A 15,694-nucleotide genomic window follows, 5' to 3' on the forward strand; every position below is an offset into this window, starting at 1 on the left:
GTAAAAGCTATTTGATATATTCTGCTGCTCAACGGAGCCTCCAAAAGAGCTCCCTCTCAAAATCCAAAAGCTGAAACATGTTTGTTAAATTGTTTTTAGCTTCTAATGCACCAGCAACATCCAGTACGTGCCATTTCATAGAAGTGACTAACTCATACCCCAAGCACTTCAATGACCACTACAACATCTAGGATCAGATGACCTCACATGGGCAAAAACAACAAACACCAGCAGAGAGATCTCAAACGCGAGCTATGACAATAAAAACACTGGTCGTAGACAGGTCACAAGTAACCAGCTATTTATGTTTTCAAAAATATTTTGTGGATTTAAGAGATTAAATGTCCCGCTAATGGTAACAGCCAAGTACTTTTTTGTTCTGTTTCGTTTTAGAAGGAAAAACACAAAGACAGCTGTCGGTGTAGCTGTTCAGAGAAAGACTTCTGTACCAGAAAGAAAAAGGATACTCCTTGAACGGTATCTCGAGCAAAATGCTGTGCTAGTGGCCCAGCAACACAAACAGGACCAAAACCCACGCACCACGCTCCCCGCGAGCTCAGCTCCACTCCAGCCCGTGCTCGGGATCAGAGGGAGCTCAGCTCCCCGAGAGCCTCAAACCACGGCCACCTCGATGCATTTACAGCAACGGGTTAAATAAAGCCGACGGTTCAAGATGAAAGACAAAGCAATAGGGAGAAATGAGGATGTCATGGGAAAGAATTCATTAGAGATTTAGGAGTGGAAAGGCGAGACTTGGAGATAGGCTATCAGTTCGGTGAGGTTCCATTGCAGCAAAGACTTTCTGGAGATAAGCCTGGTAGGCAGTATGTCAAATGTCCAATCTGTGGGCTAAGAGAAAGTCTGAGAGCACGTTCTCCTTACCACAAGCAAACAAATCTCTGATGAAGCAAACCCAAATAATCCTGAACTGAAGGTTCTGCAACACTCCTGTGCTGCACCGCAATCCAAAAAAATCCAGGACTGCGCCACGGAGCTGAAGGGAGATCCTACAACATGACCACGGGTCCTCCTAAACTGGAGAGGATGTAGGAGATCTGAAGTTACCTTAATTTAAAAGTAGGTAAATTTCTGGGAAAGGGAGTATCGTGGTGGAAGAGGAAGGTGACATGGCAGCACTACAGGGATTTGGGCAGATGGCAGATTGCATAGTTAAGTTTAAAGTTAATTAAACGGTCATTCAAAGAAGAGAAACAATGCAGACCTACATTTACATGCGTGGGCTCGGCCAAAATGCAAATCATATGCAAATGTCCTGAACCGAGGGGATGATGTACTGAAATTTGGCTGCCAGGCCTCGCTCCCATGCCCACCAGTTTGCACTAATTGACCCATTATGACGGGCCACTGGGGCCCAGCCACAGCGTAAACCCAAGCTTCCCACAGTCTAGACAAATCAAAAGAGAAGACAGCCCATGCACGCACCTCTGAAACCTGATTTCAGAATTGATTCAAAGCAACCGGTTCCTCCAGCAGCAGCCCAACTGGTCACCAGTAAGAGCAGCCCCAGCCGTGCCGGCCAGCAGCTTGCCCACCAGTGCGGCCGCGCTCTTGCGCCAGGATGTGGTCCAGCCATCGGCCATCTGCGCGCCCGGGAACAAAGCCGGAGCATCCTCTCGTCCTGCCTCTCTGGGAAGGGTGATTCTCCCAACATTTTTGGCAGGAAGTCTGCCAAAACCTGCACAGAAGGGTTGGAGGAAAAAGCACAAAGGGAATCCTGGCCCCATGGGGGACGAAGGCATCCTGCGCCCCGGCCGGTGACCAGCGGGACGGAGAACTACAGGCTGCCATGGTTTGAGCTCACAGGGCCACAAGCTGCTTGTGGAGCTGACCATGCCGCTGCATTTGGCTGTAAAAATTCAGACCCTGGAACATGCCACTGAGGATGAAACATCCCCACTGAGAGACGGAGGTAGCAAAAAATGAAGTGGCACGTCCATGGATACAAAGGAGAGGCAGAGGCAGAGACAGAAGCACACTTCCAGACTCGTGCCCAGCTCACTCTGCATGGTGGGAAGCTCACGTTGCCGCTGCTGTTTTGCTTTAAGCTGCAGCACGGGCTCAGTCACAACTATTGTGTTGTACGCCCTCAGATTTCAATATGGACCTAGGGAAAATGAAAAATGGTGTTGCTGACTTTGGCTTTCTGAAAGGGCCCGTGCTTTGAGGGAAGAAAAATGAAGTGAAGAAAAATGCACAATGGATTCTTTCTGCTGCAGAAAACAATGCTGTGGAAACTGCTCCCGCCTGCCAAGATCATGTGCCCGCGACACCGTGCTTCCTCTTGCAAAACACTCCCAAGCATCCTCACGCCTGCAAGACTCTGCCTTCAGTAACTCAGACAGTAATTGCAGCTTTATTCAATTCCTCAGCAAGGTTTGTGTTGTAGGAATACTACAAGCGCAAGAGCCAAAGATACCATTCCAGGCTCTGCACTAGGGGTTGGTGACGAAACTCATTTAGTAGCAATAGACTAAAAGTTTATCAAAATAGTTACTGTGCTCCAGCTGCGTGCGGCAGCTCAGCGGCGTTGTCAGGGAGGGGATACAGCTCTTCTGGTTTTCAGGACTCTCTGTGAACCTGCTCCACCCTGCCCGTGACCTCCTCACCACCTACCCCGCCTGATGACTGCGCTCCTCCAGGCTTCCACTCCTGCCTCGGGATGTGGGTCAGGGCTGCTTCCATGGCCCCCCGTCCTTCCCTTCGCCCAAATCGTCTTCCACAAGACATTCGGCTCTTTGTTTCGTCCAGCTACGATGCGAACGGGCTCGTTCAACACTTCAAGAAAAAAAAACACACTTCGAAAACATAATACCGCGGAAGTTCTCCCTTTGATTTCCCCGGGCTTCAAGCAAGCTCCTCGAAGATCAGAAGAAGTCAAGAGGCTTTGAAAGGCACCTGTCGGGAGGTGCTAATGCACTAGGAGATGTTAACAGCCGAAAATGAAAGAACTGCTTTCAGATCCATGCATATCCCGAGGTTACCATATGTGCTGCAGAATAAAACAACCTGCTGAGGAACCATTCCCCGTGCTGCCCGCCCTATGTATTAGGTACGTAGTTCATGGCCCTTAGTACTGTGGCGGAAAAAAAGGTTTAAAAAAACATACAAACGGAACAAAATGCCTTGTTGCTGCCAGCTTTTATTTACAGAAAGGCGGAAATAGTCTCCAAGGCATGACCTGCCCCATACATCTGCGGGCTGCAGCTGCTAGCGTTGACATCTTCCTTCAGCACCCGGGAAGTTTTTATTTTTGTCACCGAAGACATCATTTTACGCGGTGGGTCCCAACATCTTCTTTTCCATCCTGCCCCAGCCAAGTTACAACTCTCCATAGCCTGGATTTCCCCACAAGAGGGAGTTAGGGACATGCGGCCCACAGCACTTTGCGGAGCAGGGGCTGGAGGTGGGAGGGCGAGGGATGGCCACCAGCACGCACAGGCCATGGGAGCCACAAGCAGTGGCCGGAGAGCTGGGCAGCAACGAGAGCCCTGCAGCAACCAAGGCCTGCAGAGGAATCGCAATCAGCTGCTGATGACTGCTGCAAAGCGTGTGTCCTGCCTCAGGACCCTGTGTAAAGATGGTTCAGAGATGGTCTGAACAGACTGGAGCTGACTGGGGTGTGTGGCTGGCTGACCTCATGGATAGCAGAGGATAGAGGGCTTTCCGAAATTAAGTCCTGTTTGAACTACAGCACGCTTTGGAGTAGGGGGGAGAATTTCTTATCGAGGCTTTTAAATGTGCCGGTAAGAGCCCACATAGCACAAGCCTTGGCAGAACTGTTCCAGTGGTCATTTACCCTCCCTGCTAAATTGTGCTTTATTTCAAGCCTGGATTTGTTTAGCCTCAAATGCATTATATCATAATCCGCTCAACTGAGTAGCCTATTACTGAACATCTGTTCCCCATGTAGGCAATTTGCTGAGAGCTCCCTTCCCCCAAGCACCTCTTTGATAAGTAAAGCAGGGTTCCTCACATCATTCACTCGTGATCCCAGCGTTTTCATCTTCCTCGTGGCCCTCCTCGGAGTATTCATCAATTCATCACCATCCTCCCAGAACAGAGGGCATCACCACAGGACGCAGCACTCCAGAAGCTGCTGCTGCTGCCGTGCCAAAGACGCACGCAGCCCGTACTCCATCTTGCAATTCCCATGCTCGTACATTACCCTCTTGGCCACATTTCACAGGAGGGGGATGTTCAGCTGATTCATCCATCAAAAAGCTCCAAACTTTTTTTTTTGTTGTTTTTTTCCAAGCTGTTGCTTCCCACACTGGGCTCCTCGCGCTGCTCGCATGGCTCTGCGCAGGCCCAGGACATGGATTTTCTTCTGCCTGCTCCCAGCGCACCGAGCGATGCAGGCGGCTGCCAGTGACCGCCCCCGTTACCCAACGCTCCCTGCAGGCTCCCAAGAAGCTCTCGGCCATGCTTGCGTGTTCTCTTCCTGGTCATCGACAGAAGCATTAAACAGCACAGGGCAGAACGCGACCCTGTAGGAACCGGCCACACCTGTTGGTAAATGTGGCTATAAATTGAGAACCGGTAATTAGTTCAGCCAAGCAGCTTCCAAGCCATTACACCCGGGCTGCGATTCCACCAAGCTCCAGCTCAGAAGAAACTGACACCGAGGGAACTCAACAGAAGCTTGGCTACAGAAATTGATGACAAAGGTGAATAACAGTTTGACAACTAATTAAAATTTAAAATCAATTCTTGGAGTAGCCCATTGTGCTGTTTTTTTTTTCCTGGGACTGACATCCCGCGGACAGACCCGGTAGTCCAAGCTACACGATGGATGCCTAATTTCAGAGATTGGAGCTAAAGAAGGAAAAAACAGTCAAAAAAAGCAAGTCAACAGCAACAAGCATCTCCGTTGATGAACACTGGCACGTGAAGGATGCTGCTACAGGGAGACAAAGGCTTTGCTGCTGGATGCGAGGGCTCCTGCCACAGAATTTGGTCCCGCTGCAGCTCGGCGCGCTCAGGGCTCTGGTGACGGGCACGGAGGGCGATTATCAGATGGGATACCAAACCCACAGACGCTGCACGGCAGGATCTCATCTCCCCAGGAGAGGATACATCAGATATTAACTCACATACTAGAGCTGATGTTAGCCAAAAGCACTAGTTGCACAAGCTTCAGGAATGCAGCATTTTTCCTATCAAAAGCAGCCCAAATTTATGTTCGCGATGACGTTGCTGAACCATTAGGGAAAGGAGCATCCTATCTCTCAAGTGTTTCTCAGATGGGGCAATACAGTAAATCCAGCTTTCCCTTCCCTCCCATATCCTATTACTATGATTAACATCACCTAAACACTACATTAGACTTGGCAAGATTAGCTACATTTAAGAGATTTCCACAGCAACCAGCATTCTCCATTTATTGAGCTGATTCTGTGGCCTTTGCTCCATCGCTGGCTCACATTTACGGGTGCCAGATAGGGAGATAGCAGCATTCTTGAGCACTGAATTTCTCCACGCAAGAACTGGAAGGCTCGCCGCTAAAAAGTAACGATCTTAAACTCGCCTTGCAAGGAGGTTTCCCTTCTATCGTTTTTCCTTCAAAGCTCCTGCAGAGAAACGAAGGCAAATACAAAATGTGCTGCAGCGTATGACAGAAAGACAGAAGCGCTGTGATTTTGCCATCTTATTAAGCCTGGTATTTCTTGATCAGCTGTGCCCATCAAGCCCGCAGGAAAGCCATTCCAAGACATTTCCGTCACCTATGCTGAACCTTGCAAATGTCAGGGTTGCAGCCACAAACACAACAACTCCATCCAACAGCAACAATTGGTTTTTTTTTCAAGCTACGATGCTAAACACCAGCCTGCTTGCCAGAGACACTCCTCTGTGGAAGCTGCCCAAGCTTGGTTAAGTATCACAGACCGGGCAAATAAATGCCAAGCGTCAGACAAACAGTAAATCAGAAGGGGCCACGGGAACCTTGCGCTGTCTCAGACAAAGCATGCTGCGACCCAGGAGCTGGCTGTTCCCTCTCGGGGAGCTGCTGACGCTGACGGATGGGCAAGGCGCCTCCGCCGCATCAAAGCTGTTCGTGAGGAGAGCCACAGGAGGCTACCTGGTGGTCGGTGGGGGTCTCCTTCCCAAGGAGGATGGCTGCAGGTACAGATGGAGACAGCGTATCTGAAAAATCTGAACTTATTTCGGAGCGATCAGCCTTCAAAGGAGCACCAGCATCCTGTCCCACCCCAGCTTTCAGCACCAAGAAAGCCACCCCCCTCTCAGCTCTTGCAGCTCCTGACATCCTTTGAAATTGAGCGTGGTTGGGAGACGGCGTTCCCAAAGATCATCCTACACCCACCTTTGGAGGGCACTTTTCTTACGCAGAAACTTGTTTTTTGGTGGGTTTTCTTTAGATTTTTCCAGCAGACTAACAGCAGCATTCCCCCACAAACAGGCTGAGGAGCACACGTACTCAGAAAGCAACCACAGCCTTCCTGCCCCAACTAAAACACAGCTTGTTCTAAACTACTTACCAATAACGTGATACATCACAGGTATTTAAGACGAAGTTTCACTTAGCAGCCATGCAAATCTCAGCTACCAGCATGTGACAGACAGATGCTGCAGAGTTAGTACTTCTGTCCTCAAGGAAAAGGGGTTTTTAAGCTGTTTTATGGCAGAAACATCAGGCAGTGGTCTGTCTGAAAAGAGATTCTGATGACTAATGCCGGATTGAAGTGGGAAAACCCTTAGAGCCTTTGATCAAAAAACAGAAAACAACCCAGAGGTCTTCATGAAAGACATTCTGTTAAGGGAACTTTTTGTTAGGGAAATTTTAACACCCAAAGACCCTAAAGGATTGGAGATCTAGGGAGAAAAACTAGCAGGGAAATCGCATGAGATGAAAATCTGTGAGCATCATAATTTAAAGTGACGCTTTAGACTGATTTTCTGCTTCATTATGGTTTAAGAAACTTCAGAACAGGAGGCTTCACAGCAATTACGCTCGCAGAGGTTGGAGCCGCGCAGAAAGGAGCCTTGATCTGTGCCTATATGCAGCAAGCCAGACTGCTGAACCCGTACAGTGAACCCATGTGCAGCTGCACAGCCGCTACACCTTCCAGACAAGGGACAGCAGAGGGTTGTTCAAATCCAGAGCTCCCAACTGCGAAGCTCTTTGGGCAACCCAGATGGTGACAACCTCCACTAAATCTCTGCACAACGCTGGGGAGCTGGGGCAGGGAGAGGTGGGAAAGCCCCCCAAAAGAAGAACAAAGATCAGCTCTTGGTACAGGAGCTACAAAAACTACAAAGCCAGCGGGAGCTCAGCGGGACTTTCTGCTGAAAGCCCCACGGGTAGGAGAGCAGGCAAGGGGCATAATGTCACAGCAGAGACATCTCTTAACCAAGGAAAACCAAATTGGCCATATAGGAGAGAGGACGGATCCTGAATTTCTCCGAACAGAGAAGAAAGCAAGGCGCAGGGGTGCCCATATGCATTTTAGCGTGTTGCTTCAATCTGCATTTCTTGCTTCACCCCACAAAGTTATTTCGGGATTTTTACAAAGCCTCTGGTATGCTTTGTTTTCAGGCAGCTCTGAGAGATGAAACATCTTACAGCAATTATAGGAGACCCATACACAAATACGCGCACACGCCAGTAGGAGCTATGCAGCTGATCCTGAGGACGCACAACTGCACAAAGCCAGATGATGCTTCTCTAAGCCTGCATCCCAGCTCCACAGCTGGGAAACAACCTCCTGAGCACCAGACGAGGTGGAGGAAAAAAAATGATTTGAAGAAAAAACGTCAGGCCCGGTGCAGAAGGAACCAGCCTCATGAGTAACAGGATGTTTCAGCCTGCTGTGACGAAGCATCCTCGCTGATAAGTGGCAGGTTCCATTTGCTAATTACAGCTCACTCCAGGACAGGGCTATTTTCAAGTTTTAAGCATGCTGCTCCTCAAGTTCACCCAAAGCCAGAGCTCCCAAGTCAGCCTTTTCGCCCACCGTTCATTCCTTTTTAAGGGCGATATGTCAGTACAGCCGGACAAGTGGCTGACAGAGCAGCACTCAGTAAGAGCAGGCACTATCTGCAGAGCCAGGAGGGACTGCCGTGGTCAGCCTCCTAATTACCTGCTGCCGAATTATTTCTGTCCTCCAAGACAGGGCTTGGGACCTTACAGTACGGAATGACAGCGGCAATCACGACAGGGGATAAAACAAAGTGCAATTTCAAATCAGCTCCTCCTGCAAAGCAGCCCCCAAGAGGCACTCGTGGGCTTCGCTTCTGGGTGAGCGGAGAAAAGCACCAGGGGGATCGTCAACAAGGCAAGCTCCCTTCCGAAGAGCCAGAGAGCAATTTGGGCCAGCCTATACCCGAGTGGTTTTCCCCCACCTAAGACAAGGAGGTGTTGGAATTAGCAAGGATACTGCCGGCAGCGAGCTCCAGGGTCAGTGACGCTTGCTGGGGCTGCACAAACCTCTCTGCTTGCCCCCAGGGCCGCAGGAACTGCTGCACCACTGAAAGGACACCAACAGGGACCCGCTCCTCGCTTCCTGAAGCCTTCTACAGAGCACTCAAAGGGGTTTTTCAGCCCTCCTCCTCCTTAAATTTTAGCGCTTTCATTTTTAGGCCACGGCTAAACCTGAGCTGAAGAGCTGTTAAGAAGAAGACAATGAAACAAAGCAGTCTAAAGAGAGATGCTTGGCTTTGAGATTAGCTCAAAGAGCCTTTTGGTAAGCCTACTACAGCCCAGCAGAGTTAATTTGTGAGGAAATGTCACCACTGAAAAGGTGATACGCCTCGCTGCTGTGACAGAAGCAATTCTTGCCCCCAGAGTTTCACAAGCCTTGATTTAAACTGATCAAACCAGACACCTGCCTCTGCAAGGGAATATGACATATAACAGCATCAAGAGAAAAAGACGAGCTTTGAAGTGGGAAAATATTAATCTGGTAGTGTGATGTGTGAGATCTTCTACTTAAACGCTTGCATTAAACCTTTATTTCACTTCAACGGGAGTACTAAAATATACTCACACTGAACAGAAAAGACATCTGTCCGAATCAAATTACATATATTTTTTCCTCTTTCTTTCCTCCCCAGGAAACTGTTTTCATGCCCCTGCAAGTGTTCTGGAGTGTGAGCAGTCTCAACTTACACAGGAGGGTGGCTCGGGAGGCATGCAAGGGAAAGAAAAGGAAGGGTGTCACTTAAGCAAATAATTTCCCAATAATCTTCCCCGCAGTGTGAGTTTTCCACCTGGGAGGTCAAACACGATGGCCAACGTTCTCTGCTCTAGGTCTCCACACTAAGCTTCTAAATAGCTACTTTTCAAAGGGGTTGTAAACCTCGCTCCCAAGAAAGCAGGAGGGAACTGCAGGTGCTTACTCCGGAAAGCCAGGCTACTTTTAGATGAAAATCCACACAGGCAACTATCGTTTTCATTGTTACAGCTCTAAGTCTGCTGGACTTTTCATTTAACAGACTTTTTACAGAAGCATTTTCTTAAAACTCGGGATTCCTCCACTTCTGGTGGGCAGCCTTTCTGATCCACTTAATTTTTTACGTTTCTCCTCTTTAGACAGGTGTTTTTATTTTCTTAATACCGGAGGGGCTTTCCAGAAGGGGTAGGAAGGGTTGATACATCACTTTCTCCCACGGCAGAAAGACAGAAATTAAAAAAACAGCTTCAAAGAATCACAGAAGACAATGCACAAACCACCAAAGTTTGCTCTGAACAGAATGAATCCATTAAAGACACGTCACACTGAATACACTTATTGATTCGGGCCAACTTTCAGAGTCTAAAACGCTGTTTTGCAACTTTGCCTTGATCCTTCAGGGTGGTGAGGACGCTAAAAATACAAAACCCTGTGGCTGGTGAAATTTACAACATACATATTCCTGCAGAAATCCTCACCAAGGATTAGTGCCTCAACATCTGGCAGTGTGTTGGACACAAGCCCTGCATTTACTCCGGGAGGGCCCAAGAGGACCTGACGCAGTCTCCAGGGGCCAGGCTTGATTTTGGTTGAGGAACCAAGAAAACCTTAGGACCCTTCTCAAAGCTGCAGCACCTAAAGCAAGGCCGTCTCCAGGGAGCAGCCCATCGATCTAGCACGGAGTGGCTGCAGCAGCAGGGCTCTCGCAGCGGTGTAACAGCCGGACAGAGGTGCCCAGACCCTTTCCACTAGGGTGATACTCCAGGCAAGGTGCCGTCAGGCCACGCTTTCCCACAGAAGTGACAGCCCGTGCCACCAGTGTGCAAGCTTTACAGCAGAAGCTGTTTACTCTTCTTCCAGCAGGTTATTTTCTACTGGCTTTGATTCCCTGAACCAGCAGGAGGAGGAGAAGGGAAGGGCAGCCCGGACCCAGAGCAGCCCTGATTTAGATCAGCTCACACGGCTCTGGGTCCACATCTCAGGCCGCTGGCCGTACCCGTGCAATTAGCTGGCACGGCGTCAAATTCGATTTCTGTAAAGGGCAACACCCAACACGAACAAACTAACTAGTCCAAACTAACATCAGCATGGAGTTTGTTAGCTGCTCTTCCTTACTGTCCAAAAGCTACCAGTTAGCTGAAGGGTAAAAGGCAGTCAAGTCCCTTACAACAGCCAGCGTGACAAGCACGGAATTGTTACCATGAGACACACCAGAAAAACCCTCCCAAAAACGAGGCTCTTCCATAAACGTTAGCAATCTGCTTGTGTTCAGTGTCTAATTATGATCTGTCTTGAAAGAACTCATGAAAGTTTACCAACTTTAGCACATAATCTAGCACATAATTCTACTGTCACAGCCTCCAAAAATAGAGCGAGCCCTGTAAAAAGCGTATTACTTGCCACTCTTGACTGATAGGGCATAGATTTGCAAGTGATTCAGTTAAACATTTACTTGATTTCAAATCCAAACGTTGTGATAGACCTCAGGCCCCTCTCGTACCCAGCTGAGACATTGATCTCTTCTACTTGTTACGGAGAATTTAATGCAGTGACATTTATGAGTTCCTCCAGTAGCAGTTCATAAGATCAGGCTATTTCAAGTATTTCACCATAAATATCACTCAGAGGAAGTTTTAACCCATTACATCAGGAGATCAAATTTAAACTGCCTGGCTTTGGCTGCTTGTAAATGCTGTGATTTTTTTTTTTAATAAAGAATTTTATCTCTGTAAGTTGGCTTTTTGCCCTGACCGTTGCATTTAAGAGGCACTCGCCGTGCTATTGCAAGATGTATTCTCTTTGTTACTAACAGTAAAATTTACTAGAGTCAACACCCTGTATCAGGAATTAGATATTATACAGGCATCTTAGCCCCTGAGTATTAGACAGGCTTGGATGCTCTACAGAGGCTAAGCAGCACTCCAGATCCAACAAAGCGATGCAGAGGGAACTGTGACTTCGCCTTGAGCCAGCTCAGATCCAGCAGCCTTATTAATTTGGACTCCGCCCCACAGAAATTGGGCTCTCCTAGTCTTGAGCTGGTCCTGGAAGCAGCACAGCCACATTCACAGAGCCCGTGCCAGGGGAACGGGCCCTGCCAGCGCCAAGCTGGCTCCACACGAAGACATTTGCACATGGCAGCGTGGCGTACTTGTAAAGCAGGACGAAGCCACCCCCAGGTAACTAAGGGCTGACTAACTCGGACAGAACAGAACTGGCTCGCGTTAACTCCCTCATGACTAAACCATCACATTCAATTCCAGGGTAATTGCAGCAAAATGGACCAAGCAGGTCATTAGATCAAACTCACCGTGGACGTGGCCTGCAGACAAGTGACTGCTTTTCCTGGCATTTGCTGCCAGCACATCCCCACCAGACTGCTCAGTCACCAAGTGTCCAGCTGCTGGGTCCGTGCTGGCAGGACACCTGCCTCGTTTCTTGTGTTTCTTCCTCCACATGTCCTCCTCGTCCTTCTCGTCAGAACCAGAGGACCTCTGCAGAGCTGCGCCGTGTCTCAGGCTGGTCGACGCTCTCCCACCCGGGGCATCGCTCACGTTTGACAAGTCGCCTGCAGCTCCGTGCTGATGCACGTAGTAGTCTTCCTCCGCCTCCAGGTCTCCTTCTAGGTTAACGTTGGCATTTTTTCTATGGGAACATCTGTTGAGGATGGATTTCTCGTTCTCAAATCCCCCAGGCATGGGCTGTTCCAGGTGAGGCGCTCTGCCTGGTGAATAGCTGTGCACGTTCAACCCGTTCCTGGCCAGGTTATCCTTCGCCAGTCCTCTCCTCAGGGGTGGATCCAGGTCCAAGCTGAGGTCGTTGCAGGTGCCGTCTTCCAGCTGCATCTTCTGCGCGACGTGATTCATGTAGGACCGGAATCGGCCGCTGTGGTGTTTCTGCACGAGCCGAGCGTAAGCGTTCTTCTGCGGGACGGCGGGCTTGCTTACTCCTTCCTTGGCACCTTGGGCAGAAGCGCTTCGCACGTGCCCCTGGGGATCCATAGTGCAGCAAAGGGCCAGACTTCAGAGTTATAAACAAACACAGGGGAAAAGAAGGGTCATTTTCTTGAAACAAAACGACAAATCATTGCCTACGCTACAAGAGGCAAACGTTTAGTGAATGAGAACGTGTTGGCCTTCACAGAAATCCCAGGGTGATAAACTGCTCCGCGGGGGGGACGGGGTTTCACGCTGCAGCCAACACCTGCCCTGTACCAAACCACTGTTGGTAACCGAGTGACCACAGCCTGCAAGCCATAGCTGCCCACGGGCCTCACAAAATGGGGACTTTTGTCCCAGTGCTGACACCCCGAATATAACTGATTCCTTTAATCATCTCACTTCTTTGCCTTTCAACAGCCCAGCTAAACTAAGGGAATAACTGACAGGCTGCCAGATGTGCCAGTGCTGAGGTTATCAGAACTAAACCTTGTCATGGCCAACCTGAAGCCTTTGAAAATAACTGCATCCTCACTGAAGTACCTACAGGTTGCGGTAAAAATCAGGTATCGCTTGTCAGCTCACCCGCACAGTGAGGAGCTCTAGTGGATTATACAGAACATTTGCTCCGAAAACCAACACTGACCATTTCAGCCTGTCCTACTAGCCAAAAACTCATTCCCACTGTGACTGACGTAAACTAAACTCCCTCACACAACTAAGTACCTTGCAAGAGCCCATAATTCTTAGTGATTCTTAGCGACACACTGGCTCCTGTTCCGTCTAGCCCCCGTTTCTGCAGGGGATGTTAAACCCTCCACCTTTGCAGCATGAGTATCGAGCTTGAGTAGATCAGGCTTTCAATCCTCTTTGAGCTGCTTTAGCTTTCAAGCTTTTAGAGTGAGACAATCTAGTAAATTGTCCTCAGCTCCTGTTAAGGTAAATTATAAGCGTGGACGGGACAAATCAATGATTTTTGCTGTATCTAACACCAAAGAGGAATATAAAATATATTGATAATGTACACCAGGGCAACTGTTGTCTCCTGCAGGGCCCCATAAAAATGCCTTTTTCCCTTCAAGGCACGTTTGAAGCTGAACAGCTGAATTTCACCCCAGCTGTTACGGTGAGAACTTCGAGGCCGCACTGTCACCTTTTCTATGCCAAAACTGAAAGGCACTGGGCTCGGAGCTAAACCAAAGGACCCTGTCCATGAAACCTTTCTTTCTTCACTTCCCTGAGCACAGGAGTGTTGGCAGGACAGAACGCAGAGTTCAGCAGAAGAGAAATTTATATTCCCTTCCCTACTCCCACCACGGTGGAATTTTTCTTCGCCCTCAGCCAGTTCTCAGCTCCCTTTTGCTGCAGTTGCACGGAGGACGAGCCCCCACGCAGCCTCCTGTCCCCACATACTGCCTGGGCATGGGGCACCCGGCGGAGATGAAGGGTTGCGGAGCTGCCTCCTCCTCCTCGGTGCCTGCTCTGACCCTTCCAGAGAAGCAAGGCGTGTTGCGACTAGATTTGCTTAAGTAATTGGGCACGGATGTGAACAGCCTTCACAATACAAAGCAAAAATTAAAAATCCCTGAATCAATAGGAAAAATTCTTTGTGTGGTTTGCGCTTCTCGTTCCTAAGATTTTCCATTGGTGCTGGCCAATAGCTAAACTTTTCTAATAGACTGACCTGCTATTACAAAACCCTCGCACGGGGAGGTCTGCAGCGGGCTCCCTTTTTAACGTCACCTTCGCCAGCTGCCAGCTGAACAGAAGCAGATAACATTGACAGAAGCCTGCGAGGCTACTCTCCAAACACGGGTTGAGGCGGACAGGAGTTTGCCATCTTTATCTACAAGGAAAGAGCAAACACCTGCCTCTCGCCTCCGGCTCCAATTCTGTAAGGTTAGCCACGTAAACGGAGCATAGATGAAAAAAAAAAGGGGGGGGGGTTACAGCCCCTGCACACCACACTTTGGTTATTAGCTTCCCAAGGGCGGCCACCCAGGCCATGGAGGGAGGGCAGAGGCGGGCGAGGAGCGCACCCCCCTTGCTTTCACCCACAGTGGCAGCGGGGGGGGCTCCAGGCCGGCTGTGCGGAGGGAGACCCCCGGGGGTCAAGCCCTCCCCCCCCCGACCCCATCCCCACGGCTCCCCAAAAACCGGGCAGCGGGGGGGGGGCTTCCCAAACCGCCAACGGGGGGCTCCTGGGGGCTCTGCGGCCAGGGCAGCCCCGCCGGCACCTCCCCACCACCCCCAGGGGACCGCAGGGGCCTGGCCCCGGGCCCTGCCCCGCACCCCGGAGGGAGCCACGGGGAGGGGGGGGGGGGGCACCGGGACGGCGCTGCCACGGGGCTCGCAGCGCCCGACAGCCACCGGGGAACCGGCTCCGTCCCCCCCTCCGTGCCCAGACCCCGGGCCCGGGCTCTCGGTGCGAGGAGGGGGGGGCCCATCCCGAGCCCCCCCGCCCCGTCCCGGCACTCACCGGCCGCGCCGCGCCGCTCCGCGCCGTTTAAATGTCCCGACGCCCCCCCCCACCCGCCCCCGTCGTCCTCTTCCGGGTCGGAGGCGGCCTACGGGCCGCGGCGGGGCTCACAAGGCCTCGCCGAGCGAAGCGGGCGCTCCCCGCCTCGGCCGGGCCGGCGGCGGGGCCTCAGGAGGGGCCGTGGCGGGGCGCGAGGGGTCCGGGCCTCGGCCAGGGGCGTGGAGGCGGCGGCGCTGCGGGGCTGGGGTGCCGTGGGGGAGGCGGAAGGGCGGTGAAAGCCCCGAAGTGCCCGGTGTCTGCTTCACAAGAGTCATTAATCACGGAGTCGTTAATGACAGAATCACTGATCACAGAATCATTAATCACAGAGTCATTAAGGCTGGAGAAGACATCCGAGATCACCTGGTCCAACCGTCCCCCTACCACCAAAGTCACCCACTCAACCATGTCCCCAAGCACCACGTCCAACCTTTCCTCAGACACCCCCACAGACAGTGAGGGACTCCGCCACCTCCCTGGGCAACCCATCCCAATACCCAACCACTCTTTCTGACAGTAAATTTCTCCTCGTTTCCAACCTGAACCTCCCCTGTCGCAACCTGAGGCCATTCCCTCTAGTCCTATCGCTAGTTACCTGTGAGAAGAGGCCGACCCCCAGCTCCCCACAGCTTCCTTGTGCCCCCAGTGCCTTTCTGAGGCCCCCAGCCCCGCAGCACCACAGCGCCCAAGCAAATGGGCACCTCGCGGTGCTGAGCGGCCTGATCCTCACCGGGATCAGGCAGAGCTTCGCATCGGGGGGGACAGCACATAAAGGATGAGGCAAGGGGCTCATTCGCTCCCTGCTC

At 51.0% G+C, this 15,694-nt stretch overlaps 1 protein-coding gene across 2 annotated transcripts in view; it reads right to left on the bottom strand.

Annotated features, from left to right (window-relative positions):
* Window positions 1–14,950, bottom strand: part of DIS3L2 (DIS3 like 3'-5' exoribonuclease 2) — a 192,312-nt gene extending 177,362 nt beyond the window's left edge. The window contains exons 1-2 of one of the 2 annotated variants that reach the window (XM_080603837.1): window positions 14,850–14,950; window positions 11,743–12,452 (exon numbers count right to left, since the gene is read on the bottom strand). In XM_080603837.1, the coding sequence (XP_080459963.1) occupies window positions 11,743–12,433 (691 nt within the window). In that variant the 5' untranslated portion in view covers window positions 12,434–12,452; window positions 14,850–14,950. The other variant, XM_080603838.1, reaches the window with a different exon arrangement.
* Between the last annotated feature and the right edge of the window lie 744 nt (window positions 14,951–15,694).

The sequence above is a fragment of the Anser brachyrhynchus genome, assembly GCF_964034855.1.
Source record: "Anser brachyrhynchus genome assembly, chromosome: 9".
Taxonomy (NCBI): domain Eukaryota; kingdom Metazoa; phylum Chordata; class Aves; order Anseriformes; family Anatidae; genus Anser; species Anser brachyrhynchus.